The sequence below is a fragment of the Gopherus evgoodei genome, unplaced genomic scaffold (genome assembly GCF_007399415.2).
Source record: "Gopherus evgoodei ecotype Sinaloan lineage unplaced genomic scaffold, rGopEvg1_v1.p scaffold_42_arrow_ctg1, whole genome shotgun sequence".
In the NCBI taxonomy this organism is placed as follows: domain Eukaryota; kingdom Metazoa; phylum Chordata; order Testudines; family Testudinidae; genus Gopherus; species Gopherus evgoodei.
The window spans coordinates 247,473-270,903 of record NW_022060063.1 but is presented as its reverse complement, the minus strand read 5'-3'; the positions used below and the strand labels follow the sequence as shown (position 1 = coordinate 270,903).

The 23,431-nt window shown below is 57.6% G+C and overlaps 1 protein-coding gene across 2 annotated transcripts; it reads right to left on the bottom strand.

Moving 5' to 3' along the window:
• Positions 1-1,590: 1,590 nt before the first annotated feature.
• SYDE1 (synapse defective Rho GTPase homolog 1) lies at positions 1,591-22,288 on the bottom strand. 2 transcript variants are annotated; one of them, XM_030546224.1, is made up of 8 exons: positions 22,009-22,288; positions 12,770-13,660; positions 11,551-12,324; positions 10,975-11,198; positions 10,580-10,706; positions 8,734-8,900; positions 6,369-6,600; positions 1,591-5,456 (listed from the first exon to the last, which is right to left on the bottom strand). In XM_030546224.1, the coding sequence occupies exons 1-8, from the start codon at positions 22,163-22,165 to the stop codon at positions 5,017-5,019; spliced, it is 3,012 nt and encodes a 1,003-aa protein (XP_030402084.1). In that variant the 5' UTR covers positions 22,166-22,288; the 3' UTR covers positions 1,591-5,016. The 2 variants fall into 2 exon arrangements, with proteins under 2 accessions (XP_030402084.1, XP_030402085.1); XM_030546225.1 differs by lacking the exon at positions 22,009-22,288 and adding an exon at positions 19,489-21,053.
• Positions 22,289-23,431: the final 1,143 nt, after the last annotated feature.

Genomic DNA, 23,431 nt, shown 5'->3' with positions numbered 1-23,431 from the left:
GTGCGATCAATCCACCAAGGTTCGATTTATCACGTCTAGTGAAGATGCAATAAATCGACTGCCCAGTGCTCTCCCGTAGACTTTGGTACTCCACCAGAGCGAGAAGCATAGGCGGAGTCAACAGGGGAGCAGCAGCAGTTGACCTACCACAGTGAAGACACCACAGTAAGTAGCATACCTAGCTATCTCTGTTTCTAATGATTGAATTGCCCATTACTAATACCTGTCTCTTCCTAATTGGAGTTCCCTCCCCTGAAGAGGTATCCTCAATGCGAGAGGAAACCACAACATCAGCTGGAAGGAAGGTCCCAACTATGGGATCATTTCCTTCTATTCCAGTTGGATGTTCTCCTTCCCTGATACTTTCCATCCTCCTCAACAGCACAGAGGCTGCCAGCCTGGGGGTGGGACCATTGTACTGTGTCCCAGAAAGTCTCATCTGTGAACCTCTGTCTCCTTTAGCTCCTCCAGCTCAACTCTTCTGGTCTCCAATGCCCACATATGGTCTCTGAGGGCCAGGAGCTCCTTGCACTGAATGCACACATATGTCACCTGCCCATAGGGCAGGTAATAATATATGCTGCATTGGGTGCAATAAACTGCATAGTTCTCACTGTGTTGCTGGACTTCTGCCTGCATTCTTTTTTTTACTCCTGAAGTTCCTTCCATTGTTGCTGTTTTGTTTTTATCAGGGGGCCTATAGAGGGGTTGTTTTTATCAGGGTGCTTTACGTTTAAAGGTAAATGGTGTATCTAGCACCCTCCCTCCCACACACACACATACCCATGGTGAACTCACTTGCAAAACTCCCGTTAGCCGCTCCTGCTAGCTTCTCTGGTCATTTTGGGCTTTTTAAAGCCCTGGTCTTCCTGAGTAGCCTCACCCCCTGGTTAAGGGTTGATGGGTGCTATAGGGCTTAGGAATCAAAGCCTCATTAAGAAGCTCTCAGCCTTGCCTAGCAAGCAGCACACACCCGGTCAGCACATGGTTTCCCTAAATAGACCACATGGTATATTTCAGTCAAGCAGAAAGCACACCACAAACACATATGCAACAAACTTACCCAAAGGGTCATGTAATCGCTCCTCCTTCATCTGGAGAACTCCCTTGCAAAACTCCTGTTCGCTACCTCCTCTGGTCGCTTAGGAGCAAACTTTCTCATGCTGACATTAATTAAGCCCTGGAACAGACTTCCAAGGGAGGTTGTGGAATCCCCATCATTGGAAGTTTTTAAGGACAAGTTGGACAAACAGCTGTCAGGGATGGTCTACATTTACATGGTCCTGCCCCAGCACAAGGGCCTGGACACGGTGACCTCGAGATCCAGCCCTACATTTTTGTGATTCTGTGGTATTGGCACAGGTGTCCCTACTATCAGCAAGCAAGAGCTGGGCTGTGGCTTTCAGCCCCTGCCTACAGCCACCCCAGGGAGGGCAATGAAAGGGACAGCCCTTCCTGCCCACAGGAGCCTGGCTGCTGCTCCCCAGTGATGCTCCAGCTTCCCAGCCTGACCCCACCCAGCTCTTGCTACCATGGTCTGAGTGTTCTGCACCTACAACAGCTGGGTCAGAGGCAGCTGGAGCACTTGGTGAATGTGGCCCCCACGCGTGTGCACACAAACACAATGGCAGGTGTAGCCGGTGTCCTTTATTGCTGGTGTTGGCAGTGGGCAGGATGCCCTGGTGTGCATACATGGGTACCATGCTGACTCCCACCCTGGCATGGGTATTTCCTTAACACACAATAAGTAGCCATCTCCAATTCCCCATGGCTGGGGGTGCCAGGCAATGGGGGGAATGGCTGGACCATACATCCCCCGCCCCAGACAGGGCCCCCCAAGGCATAGCTGCTTTTATAACATGGTGTGAACCCTTTCTTCAGTCCCAGATCATCCATGGCAGGAGGCACTGCAGCCCTCCCTTCACATTCACATGGGGTCCCTTAAGCTAATACTGGGTGAAGGGCCCCTGCCTCCAAACTCTGGGCACTTCTCCTCCCTGCCAGAGCAGCTCAGAAGGGGGCTACTGGGCCTTGTGCTTTGAGAGAGGATGGGGTGAATTTCCATTAGAGCCTGGAGTGAGGGGAAGAGCGTGTGTCATGGTTTTGCCCCTTCCCTCTGCAAAAAAAAAAAAAATGGCTTTTTTCCCTATAACTGAGTATTTTATAAACATTGTGAAAATCCAGACGTTAAATATCCACAGAGCAGTCAGTCTTCACGAACATGTGCACACAAACCACATCCCTACACCACACACATCTCACCCCCAAAGATGTACACACAAACATATACGCACATCCCACTCTCAAACGTACACACACCACACACAACTGTCCATCCCCACCTTCTCAAATGTATACACAAACCACACCTCTACACCCTTCCACACACAAACATCCAAACATACACACCCCCTACATCATACATACACAAGTGAGAAATCTAAATAAAGCTGGCCTCTCCAGTACCAGGCTCCCTGGAGGATGGTTGTGCAGGGGGATTGGGTGCATTTCCATGAGGCCCTGCAGTGAGCACCCTCAGGCAGCTGTGCCTGGGCACCTGGCACACTGAAATCAGCGCTGCAGGCACAGGCTCTGCAAGGCACAGCAGCATTGGGTATCCCAGCAGTACCCAGGGAAATGCCAGAGCTGGCCTGGGTGCAAGAGGGCAATTGATGCCTTGAGCTTAGTTTGGGGCCAGTCTGCCCATGTGTTGCCCTTTCATGGGATCCATTTGGGGAAAGGCACATCCAGGGAATCAACTCCCGCTCCCCACCAGCCCTGAGCACCCACCCAGCAGGGCCCCAGCTTGGAGCTCTGTTTGCTACTGCCCAAGGAGGCCAGTGGCCTTGGTGCAGCCTCTGTACTAGCCTCCCCTACTCTGCAATGCAGAAGGTGGAGGTGACAGCCAGTGAGCTGGAGCCTCCAGATCACATCCAGGGGTGTGCCTGCTGCTGCTCAGTCAAGAGTGCATGGGAGGCCTCCCTGCCAGGCCTGGCCTGAACAGCAGGCACAGGGAAAGCCCAGGCTGGAAAGAGCTGGGGGCTTGGCTGCCAACCCTGGGCTCAAGGGCAGAGATTGGGAGACAAAAGATGCCCATGAGAAGCAACCACAAAGAACGCCAGGCCCCAATTTCTTGCTCATGTTGGTCTGTCCACGTGCCATGGGATCCCAGGGCTGCAGCTCCCCTAGGGTGACCAGACAGCAAATGTGAAAAATCGGGACGGGGGGGGTGGTGGTAATAGGAGCCTATATAAGTAAAAGATCCAAAAATCGGGACTGTCCCTATAACATCTGGTCACCCTAGTCTCCCCTCACTGTTCTACCAGGAGCTGCAGCCAAGCAGGATTGGAGGCAGCAGCCAGGCTGGGGGAGCCTGGAGTAAAGAGCCTGGAGTATTGTCAGGTTGGGGGAGGATGTAAACATGGCACCAAGATACTAAATAATGCCATGGCAAGCTGAGAGTGAGGTGCCATACATAACTGGCACAGCCCTTCCTCCTCCCTGGCAGGGTGCAGTAGATTGTGGCTTCTGTGTGAAGCAGCCCCGGAGCAGAGCACACATGATGGAGGTCAGGGACCCTTGTCGATATTCTAACACTGTACGGGGGACGCCTAGCCTGGGATGGAGGGAGGCCAGGAACAGGCCTTAGCCCTGGCTCTCTCCTGGCCCAAGGCTGCCCCCCACCCAAGTGGGACACAAGGTGGCACTCAGTAGCAAAACACTGACAGCGAGGCCAGTCCCACAGCAGACCAGACTGAGACCACTGCAGCTAGAGCCCCGCGGCAGCCCTGAGACCCATCTTCCTGAGACCCAAGTCAAACTCCCACCTGCAAGGAAAGCTCCACTTGGGATACTAGAAAGGGCATCAAAATTCACCACCCTTGGGGGCTGGGAGGGCTATTACCCCCTGGAGGCTCCCTGCTGACCAGAAATACATGCCACGGGAGGGATAGGTACATGGTGCTCCTGACCCAACCCCTGTACCAGGCCCAGGGCCTGGCGCTGCCTTCCCGACTAGCCTGCATGAAGCACCATATTGGCACAGCTGCTACAGCCTGGAAAGCCCACTGCCAGGGTCACACAAGCAGTGCCCCCAAACTTCTGCTCCAGTCCAGCCAGGGGACAGGCTCAGGCTCACAGGCTGATTCTTTGGCTTCTGAAATCCAGAGAAAAGGCGGCTCAGGAGGGAGCCGCTCCCCCTGCCCTGTGCGCTCCCTGCACATGGTATTTTCCAAGGGCTGGGAGCCAGACCAAGGGAACGCCAGGATCCAGGCTCCTTCCAGCCCATCACACAGGGCTGTGATGCTGCCCTATACCAGATAGCGCTACTATGTCACCCACGGTAGGCTTGGAGTGACAAACACTGCAGCAGTGAGTGACCCTGAGTGCAGCCCCCTGGCTGGCTCAGCCCCTCATCCATACTCCAGCCCCAGAGCCCCAGCCTCAGTGAGCTGCCACACACTGGCCTGGTGGAGCACTGCCCTGGTGTCTCCAAGCCCCCATCCATGCTGTGCAAATCAAAAGGCTGCGAGAGCCAAGTGCTACACAAATTTGGTCACACTCCAAATGGCTTTGGCGTAATCTCTGAGTTCCTATTAATACTGGGAGCTTGGTGGCCACGCCTGGGCGCGTGCCTTTGGGAGCTCAGCGGCCACACCCAGGCGTGCACTGTGTTGGTTTCTCCCGAGCTCCGAGCCCAGAGGGCAGAGTGTGCTGGAGCCCATGAGAGAGCATGAGAACATCTCCCGTACGCTGTACCTGCTGCTCAGGGCCTCTGCTCCTGGGCAGGTTGCTGGATTAAGGCTGACGGCATGAGTCATCGCCTGCTACAGGGCTGGGCCAGGCTCCTGAGCGTGGAGCCTAAAATTCTTTAGCTGAAGCCCCACCATCTGGTTCCTGGCACCTCCCCTGCTGGCTCATGTTTTGGTGACACTAGAGCCCGGCAGGGGATGTGGACGGTCCCAGGGAGTGTTGGGGCAGGGAGAGCCAGGCACTGTGGTGGAGCAGCCAGGCCACTCACAGGCACACATTGATCTGCTTGGAGAGCTCTCGCTCCAGGTCCAGGATGAGGGCATCAAAGTCCTTCAGGTTCAGGCGGGGGCTGAAGGGCGCCTCAGGGTCGTCGACCAAGGCAAAGTCCCCCACGAAGACCGTCTGGCTGGGGCCACCCAGCCCCTCCCGCAGGTCTAGCACCTCATTCTCGCTGTCGCTGCCGGCCACCTCGGTGTAGTTGATCTCGTGCCCTGGCCCGGCCACCAGGCCATACTCCTGGCTGCACACACTCCACTCCCCAGCGTAGCGGTTGGTGGGGGGGCTCTCCAAGCCTCGGGGACGGTGACGAGCCACCACCTCGCTCTCCAGCAGATCCAGCCGCAGTGCAGGACGGCGCCTCTGCCGCAGGCAGGTGGACTGGGCCCTTTCCCGGCCCTCCACACCACGCCCTTTCCTGTAGGGGACTGGGGAGACAGATCGCAGTTACCACAATTATCTCCTTCCACAGTCAGACAGGCTAATCAGGGGCTTCAGTCCCAAGGGGAGAAGCCCTGGCGGCGCATTCTCTCCCCACCCCGCAGCAGGCCCCTGGCAACATGCTCTCTCCCCACCCCCACTGCGCAACAGGCCCCCGGCAGCATGCTCTCCCCGCACCCCCAGCCTGCAGCAGGCCCCTGGCAGCATGCTCTCCCCCCACCCCCACCATGCAGCAGGCCCCTGGCAGCACACTGTCCCCCCACCCCCACAGCACAACAGGCCCCCGGCAGCATGCTCTCCCCGCACCCCCAGCCTGCAGCAGGTCCCCGGCAGCATGCTCTCCCCCAACCCCCAGCCTGCAGCAGGTCCCCGGCAGCACGCTGTCCCCCCACCCCCACAGCACAACAGGCCCCCGGCAGCACGCTCTCCCCCCACCCCCAGCCTGCAGCAGGCCCCCGGCAGCATGCTCTCCCACCACCCCCAGCCTGCAGCAGGCCCCCGGCAGCATGCTCTCCCCCCACCACGCAGCAGGCCCCCAGCAGCATGCTCTCACCCCACCCCCAGCCTGCAGCAGGTCCCCAGCAGCACCCTCTCCCCCCACCCCCACTGCACAACAGGCCCCCGGCAGCACGCTCTCCCTCCACCCCCATCCTGCAGCAGGCCCCCGGCAGCACGCTCTCCCACCACCCCCAGCCTGCAGCAGGCCCCCAGCAGCATGCTCTCCCCCCACCCCCAGCCTGCAGCAGGTCCCCGGCAGCATGCTCTCCCCCCACCCCCAGCCTGCAGCAGGCCCCCGGCAGCACGCTTGCCCCCCTACCCTGCCGGAGGCCCCCATGGCGCTCTCCCCTACCCCGCAGCAGTCCTGTGGCCACATGCTCCCTCCCCTCAGGTGCGCTTACCAGGCCAGGCCTGCAGCAGGTAGTGCAGCACCTCAATGTGCCTCTTGAAGTCGACAGCACTGGAGATCTCCTCGCAGTGGGCATAGCTGCGGGCCCTCTGGTGCCATGGCTCCTGATTCTGGTTGAGCAACACTGGCCCGAAGCACACGGCAATGTTCTGGGAGTTCATGCGGTTAAAGTCGTGGAAGGAGGCCACCAAGCTGAGATGGTCCAGCAGCACGGTCAGCGTAGCCTGGGGAGAGGGCAGCATCAGTCCAGGGCCTGGCCCTGCCCCACCCAGCCAGTTTTGTGGGTTCAGGATCATCCCTCAGAGGTCACAGCCTTAGTCTGTGCCCAGCTGCCAGGCTCCTTGGAGGGAAATTACCTGACTCAGAGAAGCTGGGGGAAGGAGGGACGGCCTGACACTGAAGCCTAGGTGGCTAGAAGCTAAAGCCAGATAAATTCAAACTGGAAATCAGGCACAAGTGTTTTCCAGGGATGGGGATGAACCACTGGCACAAACTCCAGCGAAAGTGGTGGATTCTCTGTCTCTTCATGGCTCCAAAGCCAGGCTGGGGCCGGGCTGGGAGATGCTTTAGCCAAACACAAGTTACTGGGCTCAATACACAACATGGGGGTAACTGGGTGACATGTAAGGGCCAGTGCTGCCCAGGATGTCAGACTGGATGATCTAATGGTCCTTCCTAGCCCTAAAATCTGTGAATCTACGAGAACTCTGCTATTTCCTCTGATCCCACTGCAGTGAAATCCCTCGATCCCAAGGGGCAGCCAACCTGGAAAGCAGCCCAGGATCTTAGGCCCCTGCAGGGAGCAGCACTGGCTGCATGCCTGAGGCTGTGCAAGAGGAGTGCCCAGCCCCCATGTATCCAGCGCTGAAACAGGCATGTGCAGCCAGTGTGCACAGTGCAGCCCGTGTGCGCAGCAGGGGCAGCACTGGATCCATGCCACTGGCACTGCCAGGTGTGCCCAGCCTCTGTGCGCAGGGCAGGGACAGCGCTGGCTCTGTGCCGGTGCCAGGTGTGCCCAGCCTCTGTGCGCATGGCAGGGGCAGCGCTGGCTCTGTGCCAGTTGCAGTCACAGGTGTGCCCAGCCTCTGTGCGCATGGCGGGGGCAGCGCTGGCTCTGTGCCAGTGCCAGTGCCAGGTGTGCCCAGCCTCTGTGCGCATGGCAGGGACAGCGCTGGCTCTGTGCCGGTGGCAGTGCCAGGTGTGCCCAGCCTCTGTGTGCATGGCAGGGGCAGCGCTGGCTGTGTGCCAGTGGCGGTGCCAGGTGTGCCCAGCCTGTGTGCGCATGGCAGGGGCAGCGCTGGCTCTGTGCCAGTGCCAGTGCCAGGTGTGCCCAGCCTCTGTGCGCATGGCAGGGGCAGCGCTGGCTCTGTGCCGGTGGCAGTGCCAGGTGTGCCCAGCCTCTGTGTGCATGGCAGGGACAGCACTGGCTCTGTGCCGGTGCCAGTGCCAGGTGTGCCCAGCCTCTGTGTGCATGGCAGGGACAGCGCTGGCTCTGTGCCGGTGCCAGTGCCAGGTGTGCCCAGCCTCTGTGCGCATGGCAGGGATAGCGCTGGCTCTGTGCCGGTGCCAGTGCCAGGTGTGCCCAGCCTCTGTGCGCATGGCAGGGACAGCGCTGGCTCTGTGCCGGTGCCAGTGCCAGGTGTGCCCAGCCTCTGTGCGCATGGCAGGGGCAGCGCTGGCTCTGTGCCGTTGGCAGTGACAGGTGTTCCCAGCCTCTGTGTGCATGGCAGGGGCAGTGCTGGCTTTGGGCCGGTTGCAGTGCCAGGTGTGCCCAGCCTCTGTGCGCATGGCAAGGGTAGCGCTGGCTCTGTGCCGGTTGCAGTGCCAGGTGTGCCCAGCCCCCGTGTGTGGCAGGGGCAGTGCTGCCTCCATGCTGGTGGCAGTGCCATGTGTGCCCAGCCCCCGTGTGCGTGGCAGGGGCAGCGCTGGCTGTGTGTCCAGGGTGGTACCAGGGGAGTGCCATGCACATACCTGGCCCACATATTCAGCAGAAGCAGCACTGTCACCCACTGTCACGGGCATGCCCAGCCCCCCTGTGTGTGCAGGGGCTGCGCTGGCTCTCTGTCTAGATCTATGCCATGCATATGTCTGGCTCTCACATGTGCAGCAGGACAGTGCTGACTCCATGCCTGGTGCTGTGCCATGCACATGCCCCGCCACCATGTGTGTGGCGGGGCAGAACTGACCACAGCCTCCCACCTAGGAGATGGGAATGTGACAGTGTATGGTGACATTGTTGCAGTCGCACCAACCAGCCCCCCAGGACTGCTCCAAGGGCACCATGACTTGGCTTCACAGCCAGGTGTCCTTTCCTACCTGCCCACAGTCCTGTGCTCCGCTCACTGGCAGGCACTCACCTTCTCGATCTCCGGCAGGCAGTCCAGCAGAGCGACCGTCTCCTTTGCATTCTGCCTGCTAAGCATATCTTGGGGCTGTCGCTGGGCCATGGCCTCCAACACCACCTGGTAAAGGGTCTTGGTGATGAGGGGCGTGGGCAGCTCCCGCAGATAGTCCTTCAGGATCCCTGCGGGAAAAAGGCCAGACTCCTGTCAGCTCCTTGGCAGGCTCCTCTCCCACACTGGTCCCTCCTGGGTCCCATTATGGGGAGGACACAGGACTCATGGCACTGAGCAGCCTATAGAAACTACAGAGAATGCACAGAGAGCCCGGACTTCTGGGTTCTATCTCTGGGAGGCGAGTGGGGTCTAGTGGCTAGAGCAGAGGGACTAGGAGTCAGGACTCCTGGTTCTACTTGTAGCTCTGGGAGGGGAATGGGGTCTAGTGGGTTCAGAGACTCTAAGGCCAGAAAGGACCACTATGATCATCTAGTCTGACCTCCTGTATAACCGGCCAGAGAACGTCCCAAAATAATTCTAAGAGCAAAGCTTTTAGAAAATCATCCAATCTGATTTAAAAACTGTCAGTGGTGGAGAATCCACCATGACCCTTCTTCCAATGGTTAATTACTCTCACCATTAAAATATACGCCTTATTTCCAGTCTGAATTTGTCTGCTTCAACTCCCAGCCATTGGATGGGTGTTACAGTTTTCTCTGCTAGATTGAAGATCCCATTCTTAAATATTTCTTTCAAATGTAGGTACTTACAGACTATGTAAGTCGATCTTTAACCTTCTCTTTGTTAAGCTAAATAAACTGAGCTCCTGAAGTTTATCTCTGTAAGGCATATTGTCTAATCCTTCAATCATTCTTATGGGTCTTCTCTGACCCCACTCCAATTAATCAATGTCCTTCTTGAATTGTGGGCACCAGAACTGGACACAGGATTCCAGCAGGGTCGCACCAGCGCTGAATACCTCTCTACTCCTGCCCAAGATTCCCTTCTTTATGCATCCAAGGACTCTTTTGGCCACTGTTCAGCTGATTATCCACCAAGATAACTACCAGATCTTTTTTTCAGTCCCTGCTTCCCACGACAGCATCCCCCCATCCTGTGAGTGTGGCCTTGTTCCTGATGTATACATTTACATTTACATTTAGCTGTATTAATACACACATTGTTTGCTTGTGCCCAGTTTACCAAGCAATCCAGATCAGTGACCTGTCCTCTTCAGGATTTGCCACTCCCCCAACTTTTGTGTCATCTGCAGACTTTATTAGTGATGATTTTATGTTTTCTTTCACCAGGCCATTAATAGAAGTTAAATATCGTAGAGCTTAGAACCAGTCCCTGTGGGACACTACTGGAACCACACCTGCTTGATGACAATTCCCCTTTTACAATGACATTTTGAGACTTATCAGTGAGCCAATTTTTAATCCATTTAATGTGTGCTGTTATATTTATATTGTTCTAGTTTTTTAATGTCAGGGGGTACGAAGTCAAACGCCTTGCAGAACTCTAAGTATATGACATGTACACTACTACTTTTATCAGCCAAACTTGTAATCTCATCACAAAATGGTATCAAGTTAGTTGGACCAGATTAGAGTGGGGGGCCAGGAGACAGGACTCCTGGGTGCTTTACCTTGCTCTGGGAGAAGAATGGGATCTAGTGGGTTAGAATGCGGGGGCTGGGAGTGAGGACTCCTGGGTTCTACACTCAGTTCTGGGAGGGGAGTGGGGTCTAGTGGCCAGGTGTTGCAGTGAGCCTCCTTCTGACTTGCCTGAGTGTGCGTGGGGGGGTGGCAATCCGGGAGCTGTGCTGGTGCTGCATGGGGGTGAGGAGTGGCTGGGCACTGACCTGTGATGACGTTGATGTCTGGGTACAGCTGTTCAGAGAGCGTCACAGCAGCACTGTCCCTCTCGAAGGCATCACGCAGCTCCTTCTTCACAGCCGCCGAGCCACACAGCCGGTAAAGCCCTACAATCTGGGCAGAGGAGGTGTTGTCAGAGGGAGAGCCCAGCCCTCCCCACTTGTCCCAGGACCCAAGGGGAAGCATGGGGAGGGGACAGGGATACAAAGAGGGAAGATAGCACGGAGCACATGGCCTGCTGGGATCCTGCCTGCTCAGGAGCCGTGCTCACCGGCTCCTTGCCATGTACCTGCTGTGCTTGTGTTAACTGCGTGGCACGGGGCTGGAGTGCCAGGTGTCCTGCAGAGCCCACTCCCCTACTATCGCCTCCCCCACCACTCACCTTCAGTCCCCGCTTCTCAATCTGGGAGACGCATTTCTGGATCAGCAGCGGCACCTTGGTGACAGTGTTCTCTCTTTCCACCAAGTGACGCAGCTCCACGCCAAAGACCCGGGGCTCCCGGTCACTGGGGCTGCTCGGCATGTCCCACTGCTCCACCAACATCAGCTTGCAGTAGAGCAGCCCGCGCGGCTCCAGCCGCACTGCCAGCTGCTGGGCCCTGCACCCTGAAGAGCAGAGGGCACCGGCACATGTCAGACCAGAGCGAGATGTGGACGATCAGCAAGGGCCAGCTGGGAAACCGCAGCATCTGCCCTACCTAAGTTCTGTCCTATGCCCCCCACAGCCCTGTCCATCTGAGCGCCATTGGATCCTGGCTCCTGCCCATTTCTATGTGCCCCCCAGAGTCCTGCCCAGCTGAACCCCATGGGGTGCTGATCCCTGCTCATCTGTATGTGCCCCCCAGAGCCCTGTCCATTTGAGCCCCATTGGGCATTGCCCCCTGCCTGGATGCCACTGCCCCCGCTCAGGCCCTTTCCCGATCACCAGAGCCCCCGTCTCACTGGCTGCTCCCGTTACCTCTGAAGATGTGGGGCAAGACAATGGTGCCATGGCAGCACACACGGTTCCGGCAGGTAGCCAGGTCCCAGGAGAAGACAATGACCTTGAGATGTCGGGCCCCCTCCAGTTCCAAGTTGAAGGTGTGGTTGAGGCTGAGGAAGGCGGCTGTCCAGGGCAGCAGGGCCGTGCGCGCCTTGGGGGCTGCGTCCACCTGCAGGACGCAGAACACCTCCCTGGACTCAGCCTTTGGGGGCTTAAGGTCCCCCACACCGTGCAGGTGGACGCTGACTAGGCCCGAGATGGGCTGCACACAGCGCAGCTGTTCTAAGGAGCTGTAGGGCTGGAAGGCATCCACGTCCAGCCTAGCCCCAAGCTCATGCCCCTCTGGCCCAGGACAGGCACGCTTGTCCGCTTTGGCCAGCAGCTCAGGGGAGTCACCATCACTTAGGTAGCCGCCCTTGCTGGCTGCCTTGGCACGGTGCGGGCCCTGCTGGGATGCCACGCTGCTGTCCAGGTGGTAGCGGCTGATGACATTCCCCGGCTCCTTGCGGGCATCCTGGGGTGAGGTGCTGTCACTGCCCTCAGGCTCCTGCCCCCGGGGCCGGGCACTACGCAGACTCAGCTTCCTCCTCAGCTCAGGCAGCTTCTTCATCTTCAGGGAAAGGCGGCGCACGGTTCCCGGGGACTTCACTCTGCCCAGGGAGCGCCCCTTCTTGGAGACGCTGGGGCTCAGCGGGGGGGATGGGCCAGCCAACCCCACAGCCGCGCTCACACATGAAATCGGCAACTTCCCTGGGGGGAGAGACTTGATGAGACAGGCACCCCAGCCCCAGTGGACACTGGCATGCATGGAGAAAGGAGCCCCTTCATCTGGGGCATGGAAGGGAAGGGCCATTACAGGGAGCAGGGCCTGTGGGACCCAGAGCAGCCAAGACTGACTTGCTGGGGACGGAGAGAGTGGCTGATCCCACAAAGGGAACCGGGCTGCAGTGGGGATTCAGATGCAGGGACAGGGACCTGGGGAGGGGCTCTATGGAAAGAGGGCAACCCCACGGGATCAGGTGCCCCATAGGATCAGGGAACCAGCAAGGGAAGGCCATGGGAGGGGAGGGGCTCATGAGATCAGGGTGGAGCTGCCACCAGCAGATGGTGGGGCCACGTAGAAGCAGCTCTCTGTCTCATGTTTCTGCCATGCTGTTCAACCCACAACACACCCTGTTAGCACCATACCCCTCACCATACGCCTGTGTCCTGCCGGCACCCGTCTCCTCGCCTCGACCCACTGGCCCAGCTGGGGTAGGTGCATTCTGTGAGCTGGGGCTTTCCACTTGCCTGGCGATGCTCCTGGGGGGCTCTTCATCACCTGGCTCTGCCCTGCTGGGCCTGGCCTCTTCCTTGTCAGATTCCCGGCTCCTTGTGCCACTGCCCCACTTCCTCCAGGAGCTGGCAGGCTCGGTGCCTTGCCTGACACCCACAACGTCGTCATCTTCAGGGATAGGGTTGTACCAGATCTCCCCTTCACTGCCCATGGCGCCCACCTCCTTCAATTCTGTGCTGGCGCTGGGGGACAACTCCTCCGGGCCCTGGGCCTTGCCCGAGGAGAGGATCCAGTGGCGGCTGCTCCTCTCCAGGTTCTGCAAGTAGGCACCATGACTGGCACATCTCACAGCACTGCCAGAGGCGCAAAGCTCCACATACCTGCACATCGACTCAGCCTCCTCATCACCAGGGGCCAGGCCGGGCTGAGGAGTGGGGGGCGCTGGGGCTGGGGGGCTCTCCACAAGCCATGCCTCATCCTCAAGGGCTGGTCCCCCTGTATGGGTGGGGAAGAACTGCTCCTGGGGCAGCAGAGAGCACTGGGGGTCCCCGTCAGTCTCTCGGCCTGGCTCTACCCCTTCACCCTCATCCTGCAGCTCTGCGGAGGCCATGGGACTGGCAGGCACCTTCCTGCTGTAAGAGCTACATGGCACGTCCCGGATGCCACATGAGAACTTGGCCCAGCTCTGCTTCCTGGACACAGTGATGGTTGCTCCTCTCCGACAGCTCCCGTCAGGGTCATGAGACACTGGCTCTGGCCCAGGGCCTGGCTCCAGCTCCATCAGAGAGTCCAACATCCTCGAGGGGAGCTCTGTGGGGAACAGGAAATGTGAGCTGAGGGTTAATATCAGAACATGCCCTGCGCACACACATGCCATACCTAGTGCACACCTAGTGTGTATGCCAAGTGCCCACCCAGCATATACACATACACACCATACCCAGTGCACTGTCAGTATGCACCCAACACGCACCACAGCCAGCACACACCCAGTGGTTACACGCCCACCCACCATGCCAAGTGTTCTCCCAGCACACACAGTCCAACACTCACTCAGTGCACACCCAGTACAGACACACCACAAACCTCTTAATGCCAACTGACAAGGGGGTGCAAAGGGGTCACTGGAATCTCCTGATTCTGGCGTATACATTCTGATTCACCAAAGGATGTTGTGAGAGGTCTCAGATAAAAGCTGGTGTCACACTGGTCAATACTATCATTGTGAAATGTACCTACAGATACTATGTAAAGAGTTATGTAGATATACTGAAAATATACTCAAGACTGTGTCTAGAGACTTGGCACCAGCAAAAGAGAAGAACAGGTTTCTCTCCAACAAGAAATGTTTCTCTATCCAGCAGTTTGCACATAAATTGAGTATTGTATGTTTCACAGTGGGTGCCTTATCACCGCTCTGGACTGAATGCAAATGAAGGATTGTAAGAACTTCAAAAGAAACTAAATAGGAAGAACAAAGCAGCTGTGGGGTGAGAGAGACCTTATCTGCAGGTAGACATCAAAGGGTTGAACCACTATGTTTTGGAGGCAAAGATACCCAGGTACCCTTGACTGAGGAAGAAAAAGAACAACACTTCTGTTTCATGGAAAAGGGATAAGAGTGTGGTTGAGGCTGGTATGGGTTGGTGCGGGGGTATGGCCATGCAGGCTGATGATTGTGTGGGTTGTGTGAGATGGGAACATGGCCATGTGTTGTTGTGACTGGTGTGGGTTGTATGGGAACAAGCATGGGGCATGGCCTATGGGACCGGAGTGTGGCCATGCAGGCTGAGGCTGCTATGGGCAGTAGAGGAAGAGGTGTGGCCTGTGGGATAGGGGCTGAGGCTGGTACGGGTGGTATGAGAGAGGGCATGACCCATGGAATAGGGTTGTGGCCGTGCATTGCTGCTGGAGACAGTGTATACATTAGCTGTTACCACTTAAGAAAGAAATCTTGGAGTCATCATGGATAGTCCTCTGAAAACATCTGCCCAAAGTGCAGCAGCAGTCAAAAAAATGAACAGAGTATTAGGAACCATTAGGAAACAGATAAATAATAAGACAGTAAATATCATAATGCCATTGGATAAATCCACGGCATGCCCACCCCTTGAATACTGCATGAGGTTCTGTCACCACATCTCAAAAACATATATTAGAATTGGAAAAGGTACAGAGAAGGGCAACAGATGACACAAATTTGGGGGAGTGGTTAAGTAATTAAAAGGTCGCTTGGTAAACTGGGCACAAGCAAACAATATGTGTTTTAATACAGCTAAGTATAAATGTGGACATCTGGGAGCAAAGATTGTAATACGCACAGGATGGGGAGCTCTATCCTGAGAAGCAGTGACTCTGAAAAAGATTTGGGAGTCATGATGGATAATCAGCAGAACATGCGCTCCCAGTGTGATACTGTGGTCAAAAGAGCTAATGTGATCCTAGGCTGCATAAACTAGGGAATCTCACATAGGAGCAGAGAGGTTATTTTACCTCTGTATTTGGCACTGGTGCAACCACTGCTGGAATCCTGTGTTCAGTTCTGGTGCCTATAATTCATGAAGGATGTTTATAAATTGGAGAGGGTTCAGAGAAGATCCATGAGCATGACTGAAGGATTAGAAAATATGCCTAATAGTGATAGACTCAAGGAGCTCAATCTATTTATTGTAACAAAGAGAAGATTAAGGGGTGACTTGATCATAGTCTATGATTTGATCACAGTCTATGAGCATCTACATGGGAAAGAAATACTTAATAATGAGATCTTCAATCTAGCAGAGAAATGTCTAACATGATCCAATGGCTGGAGGTTGAAGCGAGACAAATTCAGACTGAAAAATAAGGTGTAGATTTTTAACAGTCAGAGTTATTAACCATCGGAACAATTTTACCAAGGGTGGTGGATTCTCCATCACTGACAATTTTTAAATCAGACTGGATGTTTTTCTAAAAGATCTGCTCTGGAAATTGTTTTGGGGAAGTCCTCTGGCCTGTGTCATACAGGAGGTGAGGCTAGATGATCACATACATGAAAAAACAAAATGATTCGAGAGATGGAACAGCTTCCAGAAAAGGAGAGATTAAAAAGACTTGGACTGTTCAGCTTAGAAAAAAGACAACTAAGGGGGGATGTGATAGAGTCATGACTATAAAGTCATGACTGGTGTGGAGAAAGTGGCTAAGGAAATATTATTGACCCCTTCACATAAGAGAAGAACCAGAGGTCATCCAATGAAATTAATAAAAAGCAGGATTAAAACTAACATAAGGCAGTACTTCTCCACACCATGCAGAGTCAACCTGTGGAACTCATTGCCGTGGGTGCTGTGAAGGCCAAAAGTATAACTGGGTTCAAAAAAGAATGAGATAAATTCATGGAGAATCCATCTATCAATGGCTATTAGCCAAGGGGGGAGGGATAGCTCAGTGGTTTGAGCATTGGCCTACTAAAGCCAGGGTTGTGAGTTCAATCCTGGAGAGGGCCATTTAGGGAACAGGGGTAAAAAAAAACTATCTAGGGATTTGTCCTGCTTTGAGCAGCGGGTTGAACTAGATGATCTCCTGAGGTCCCTTCCAACCCTGATAGTCTAAGATGGGCAGGGATGCAATCCTGTGTCCCTAACCCTCTGTTAGCCAGAAGTTGGGACTGGATGATAGGGAAAGGATCATTCAATAGTTGCCCTGTTCTGTTTATTTTCCTCTGAAATATCTGGCACCAGCCACTCAGATCAGACACTGGGATGGATGGATCATTGGTCCTACCCAACATGGCCATTTTTATGTTATGGGGAAGGCAGCTCTGGACACTCCCTGCTCAGGATGTGCAATGCTGGGGGAAGGGATGGGCTGTCTGCGACCTCTGCTCGAGGGGGGCTGTTCCTGCAGGGGCCTGAGCCGAACCCTTGCACAGTGGAGTCCTCCCCCAAGTCTTTTGCCACAGCCTTAGCACTCGCTCTCAGCCTCCTGGGCCTAGCTGCCTCAGAATGTGCAGCAGGGCTGACAGAGGCATCATTGTGGAAACACTGGCTGGGCAGGCGGGGAGCTCCCAGCACACACAGCTGCTCACAGCCCCTGCCAAGTTGGATTTCCTGTTGTTTACTGCCTGGCTGTGAGGGCAGTGCTCCCTCCTCCCAGCCTGGCCTAGACCGGCCCCGCAACGTGGGGACACTGGACCCTTTGCGGAACAGGGCCCACCCCCTGTGTACAGGACCTGCCTCCCACAGGCCCCTCCTGGGAACAAGCCCATAGACCAGCATCACATGGGCACACCAACTATGGGATTGCAGAGAAGGGGCTAAGCCCTCCCCATATAATCTCCACTCGTCTCCCTCCCTACAAACACATATACCTCCCTACAGACGCTCCTCTCCCCCGCACACTCCATTGCCCCATACCTCCTTCCCACTCCTCGCTCCCTCCCTCCCACTCACACTCCCCCTCCCAACCCACTGCTCCCCACACATGCACCCTGCTCCCTCCACATGCACCCCATTCCCCCCATGTGCGCCCCACTCCCCCCACACATACTGTGCTCCCCACTCACATCCTCCCTGCTCCCCACACACATGCACCCTGCTCCCCACTCATGCACCCTGCTCTCCCCCACATCCTCCCTGCTCCCCCCTCACACACACCCTGCTCCCCACTCACATCCTCCTCGCTCCCACACACACACACCCTGCTCCCCACTGACACGCAATCTGCTCCCCACTGACATCCTCCTCGCTCCCCCCACACGCATCCCACTCCCCCCACACACGCACCATGCTCCCCACTCATATCCTCCCTGATCCCCTCCACACGCACCCTGCTTCCCACTCACACAAACCCAGCTCCTCGCTCCCCATACACACCCCGCTTCCCCTACACACGCCAACACTCCCCACTCTCCTGACACACAGACCTCACTGCCCCCTCACATCTTCCCCACTCCTCACTGCCTCCTCACACCATGCCTGCTCCTTGCTTCTCCCCACTCCTCACTCCCCCCACACAGACCACTGCCTCCACATCAGCTCCTCTTCTTGCTCCCCACCACACTCCTCACTACCCTTCCCTCCCACACACGTGCACCACACTACTGCCCCCCCACACCTTGCTGCCCCCCCACATCCTCTCTGTTCCTCACGTACATGCGCACCCGCCTCCCCCTCCCACACACGTGTGCACCCCATTCCTGACACCCACACATCCCCATCCCTTGGCACACCTGCTGGGGCTGGGTGAGATCTCTGCTCACAGGTGCTGGGGAGCTGAGGGGCAGGATGAAGCTGGTTGAATCACAAGGGACCAGAGTGGGGGAAGCGGAGAATAAGAAGGAGCCAAGAGTGAGTTTACAGGGGGGCAATGAAGGTTGGCCAGTTGCTGTGGCAGGAGGATGGCTTAATGGCCATTGGCTGGAGGGGTTGATGTGGGTGTCAAAATCTGACCCAGAATCCCCACATTTGAGAGGTTCAAGATTCCCCCAGACTCCTAGGGCCCAGGACCCTACAAAAAGGACAGTATGTGGGCCACACCCAGCATGGACCCCGCAGAAGGGTGGACCAGTGCCAGCCAGGGTTCAATCCCCAGAGCTCCTGGGCCCTGGGGCTACTGGATCTGAGCGGGGGGACAGGGTGGGGAGGGGGAGACGGGTTCTGGGGCTGCACAGGGGGGAAGGGAGACCAGAGCTGGATCTGCACAGAGGGGACAGGGAGGCCTTGAGCCACTGCGTCTGTATGGGGAGATGGGAGGAGCTGGGGCCACTGTGTGTGGGGGGAGGCATGGGGTGATGGAGCCATTGGGACCACATGGGGTGAGGCGGATGAAGCTGGGCCTGACCGGGGGGATGGGCGGGACTGGGGCCATTGGGTCTGAAAGGGTGGGGAACGGGGGGGCTGGGACCATGGAGTTGGTGCCGTTGGAGGGTATTGTGCAGGGTCGAGGGGATCAGAGCTGAGGCCTCTCATGAGAATGGGAGGGGCTCGGGAGCGGGGCTGGGGCCGCTCAGTGGGGTAGATAAGGCTGGGAGCACTGGGTCAGTGTGGAGTGGGAGGTGGACCTGGAGCTAGGGCCACTGGAGTGGGGGAAGCCGGGCTGGGACCATGGGGGACAAGTGGGGCAGGGGCTGCTGCATCTTCATGGGGGGGTGGGCAGGCCGGGGGGAGTGGGGCTAGGGCTGCTGGGTCTTTGCAGAGGGAGCAGGGCTGAGGCTGCTGAGAGGCCAGGGGGAGCAGGGCTGGGTCCACTGTGTGGCACCCCAGTGAGTTGACTCCACTAGCCCTGCAGAGGCACAAGGACCAACAGTCAATCACAGAAAAGAATCGGCACCATGTGACTCAGCTGACAGCATAGGAAATAACACCCCGAATCTCCCGCTCACTGGGTTGACCCAGTGACTTGATCCCAAGAACGGCAGGGCCCCAGGATCAGGCTAGGCCAGGTGGTGCTGCCTAAGGGACACTCCCTGGTGGCAGGGCGAGTGACCTGCCCTGAGGCAGGCTCCTTGCCTCCTGACCCCACTGCGCCAGCGCCCCAAACCTGCCAGCAGCAGGACTCCCACCCCAGATCTCCAGAGTCCCAGCCCAGCACCTCATCCCCAAGGGCAGTCAACCTCTCACAGCAGAGCTTTTGACAGCCACCCCCCCACTACTAACCCGATTCCATCCTTCCAGGTGCAAGAGCCACCTCCTCTGCAGCGTTGTACCCTTGCCTACCAGGGCCCAGTCTGACCTTCCCTCCCTGGCCCACGGCCCTTCATCCATTCCCTTTGTGGCTCGACACGATCGATTCACCCCCGTGGCCTCTCCCTGCTGTTCTCCAGGCTTGCCCTGCATCCCGCTGCCCTCTCTCCTGGGAGCAAATCTGTAGGGAAACACTTGGAACACAGAAAGGAGTCCGGAGGAGCATGTGTGCCATCACTGGTGAGTGCCCCCTGATCTGTGTTGAGAGTGCTGGGACACAGGGACTGGCAAAAGACTGACTCTTTGCCCTGGCCCCTGTTGCCTCCCATGGGCCAGGATCACTGGAGGTGATACCCTGATGCACAACTGCAGGGTTGCCAGTGCACCAGGATGGCATCCAAGGGTACTTGTGGCCAAGCACCAGCAGCAAGGATGGGACACTGCCTCAGCCCATGGGAGGCAGCAGGAGGCCTGGCTTGTGGATGCTGCTAGGTCACAGATGAGTGCCAATGTGAAGCCCTGAAGGCCTAGACTATGGCTGTTCTGTGCCTCAGAGGTGCTCATCCTCAGGCCAGGCAGACCATGCCACGGCCACAAGCTCTCCTCCAGGTGAGGGAGCCCGACGTACCGCTCTGCAACCCCTCCTCAACCATGCACTGCTCACAGCCACACAGGGGGCTGGTGGGGACCATGCTGCTCCTGTGGGTTGTGATGGGTGGATAGAGCTGACTCCCTGCATCACGCAGTCCAGGAAGCATCTTCCTTCTCCCAATGGAAGGAAGATGCTTGCTAAGGACAAATCAGTCCACATGGATGCATTTCCTTGGCCCCTGGCTATCCGCATGGCCTTTTCTGATGAATCACAAGGCTGCATAGCAAGGGCAGGACAGTTCCAGGAGCTAATCTAGCAAAGGGAATTGCCAAAACATGGATTGCAGGCTGTTCTCAATCACAAACTCACCAGGAACCGGAACCTGCACCTGCTCTGACTGCAGGAAGCCACTCGTCCTGGACTCCTGTCAGAGGCTTCTTGCTGGGTCACTCTCTCACCCCTTTGCCATGTCCTCACGGTCTCAGTGGGGGCTGGCATGAACAATTCCTGCCTCTGAATATTAAAGAAACTTGATCCTGGGGGGTGGTGACCATTTGGGGTCATGGTTCCAGCCTTTCTCCCCCACCACCAGGGCCAGAAACTCCATGTTTTTTTAATGAAAGTTGCCAATTTTCCCAAATCCCAGGACTCCAGGAGCTGAGGCTTTGAGTCACTCCAAATAGTGCAAGTGTAACCCATACTCACCTTCTGGGTGTGGTGTTCTGTCCCACCTAGTGGCACCGAGAGAGAGAGAGAGCTTAATAAGTTTGCTCTACAGCTCAGCTAACAGTCAGGTGGCTTTTAGCTCATGCAGTAGAGGCTCATGCACTATGCTCCAGAAGTCCCAGGTTTGATCCGGGGGGGGGGCTTACACAAGACTTCTGTCACACTGGGAGATGTGGCCAGGCTATTCCTTGGTTCTGACTACGCCAGGCCATCTCTCCACTATGTCCCCTCCTCCACCCATCTGCTCAGCCCCCACCACCCAACCTTTGCTCAGTGCCTCTGTCACTGCTGGTCCATGTCCCCCCTGAACACCCTTGGCACTCACACCCAGACCCCCCCTTTACCACTCACTCCTTATGCCACAGCGCACAGAGACCTGTCAACCCATAGCGGCCCTGACACACAAACTGGGATCCGGACTCCTGATAGGCCAAGATTGGTGCTCGAGTCTGTGCTAAAACAAACAGTACTGTGGGCACCACAATCAAACCCAGCGCAGGAAGCCGGGCAGCTCGGACTGCCCCGTGCTGGGGATTGTAGGGCAGCTGAGTGGCAGGGTGGGTCTGAGCCCTCCTCGCTGGGGTGGAAGGGTTTGAGTTTGCCCAGGGAAGCAGGAGTGCCAGGGCAATCTAGTCTTCTTGCCCCGGCTGTGGGGGCGCTGGTTGGCTCCTGCCCTTTCCCCTTCCAGCCCTCCCCCCGCATTCTTCCTTCCTCTCTTCGAGACAACGGTTGGGGCTCGAGCACCGCCCCCTGCCCCTCCGATCGCAGCTCCCCTGGCGCCCCGCAGTCCCTGCCCCGGGGGGCCCGCTGAGCGCTGGACTGGATGGGACGGGGCGCGCGGAGAGCGCCGAGCCCCCTCGGAGCCCCGCTGGCTCAGCCGGGCGCTCCGCTCCCCCGAGCATCCTGGCGCCGGGTCCCCCTCCGCTGCCAGCCAAGTCCCGGGCCGGAGCCGCGCGTCCCAGCCACCAGCTCCTTCCTTCGGCTGCGCTGCGCCCCGCCCTGCCCGCGGGCGCCTCCTCGCCCCGGGGCGCCTGCAGCCCGGCTCCGCGGGGGCAGCCTGGCCGCGCCGCCGGCCCGGCAGCCCCGCGCTCCTCATCGTCGGGAAAGTGAAACTTGGGCGCTTCCCCGGTGCTCGGAGCAGCGCATCCCTGCCCCGCCAGCGAGCCCGGCAGTACCTCGCTCCTTCTTCCTGGGCAGCTTCTCTTTGCCCCTCAGCCTGGAGAACGTCCTCCGAAGCAGGAGCTCGGCCATGGCCCGGCCGGGGCGCACGAGGCTGGGGGGCTCCTCAGGCTGCCAGGCTGCCCCCGGTGCCCAGCGGTCCCTCGCCGACATCCGCCCGCTGCCGCCCCGCCATCCCGCGGCTCGGCCTCGGGCAGGAATCTACAGGAAACGAATTCCAGGAATGCTTTCCCCAAACTCGGCCGCGCTCGGCCCCCAGCCGCAGCCAGAGCAGGAGCTGCTGGGAGCTGTAGTTTCCTGGCCCCGGAGCTCGCGCGAACTCGCCACTTGGCTCCGTCCCCCGGGGTCCGAGGCCGAGCTGAGGAGAGCCTGCAGGAGTGACGCGTCCATCCCCGGCCGAGCAACGGGTCATGCCCGAAGCAGAACACACCCGAGGATGGGGAGGGGGCAGGGAGCGCCAGTCTCCTGCCCTTCCATGGGAGTGGGGGCTCTAGAATATGGGGTGGGGGCTCTGGAGGGTGCGGGCTTTGGGGAGCGCTGGGGGTGGAGCTCTGGAATACTGAGTTGGGGACTCGGGAGCGCAGGAGGGGTCTCTGGAGTATGGGGTGGGGCTCTGGGGAGCATAGAGGGGGTGGTGGCTCTGGAAAATGAGGTGATGCCTGGAGCACAGAGAGGGTGAGGTCTGTGGAATAGGGGTTGGGGGATCTGAGGAGGGGGTGAGTACTGGAGCAGAGAGTCTCTCGAATATAGAGGTGGGGGCTCTGGGGATCTCGGCCACATAGGGGGCTGCTTTTGGTGGTTGGGGTTATTTTTTTACTCCTCTCTGGTTGTTTTAACTCAGCCATACACAGGACACCCAGCCCTCTGGGCGCCAGAGAGCTCCTTGGAGAGCTCCAAGCTGCAGGTTCCCTCAGCCTGCCATTGCAAGGGCGGGGGATCTTCCCCAAGGAGAGTTCTGCTCCCAAGGGCAGAATTTACTTTGGAGTAAATAGAAGTTGGCAAAAACATACCCACACCAAAGTGTTTTAAACTGTAAGGAAATAAATCTTTCCTCCATCACCCCAGATCACAATTCTCCCTCCAATGCAGTCTGCCCCCATTCCTGCAAAGCATCCAACCCCCAGACAGGCCCCAATACCCCATGGAGCCCCTTTCCTCCAAAGCATCCCCCAGTCAGGCCCCAGTGCCCCACAGAGCCCCATTCCTGCCAAGCATTCCCTGACCAGGCCCCAGTGCCTCACAGAGCCCTGTTTCTGCCGAGCATCCCTCAGTCAGGAGCCAGTACCACACGGAGCCCTATTCCTGCAGAGCATCCCCCAGCCAGGCCCCATTACCTCACAGAGCCCCGTTCCTGCCAAGCATTCCTTGGCCAGGCCCCAGTACCCCACAGAGCCCTCTTCCTGCCAAGTATCCCCCAGA

What these genes read in the sequence shown, in the direction of transcription:
- SYDE1 (XM_030546224.1), bottom strand. Translation starts at nt 22,165, where the DNA reads ATGTCGGCGAGGGACCGCTGGGCACCGGGGGCAGCCTGGCAGCCTGAG. An exon ending in CGGCAGGACACAGGCGTATG is followed by an intron (nt 12,325 to 12,769) that starts GTGAGGGGTATG and finishes CTCTCCCCCCAG; the next exon opens with GGAAGTTGCCGATTTCATGT. An exon ending in CTTGCCCCACATCTTCAGAG is followed by an intron (nt 11,199 to 11,550) that starts GTAACGGGAGCA and finishes TCTGCTCTTCAG; the next exon opens with GGTGCAGGGCCCAGCAGCTG.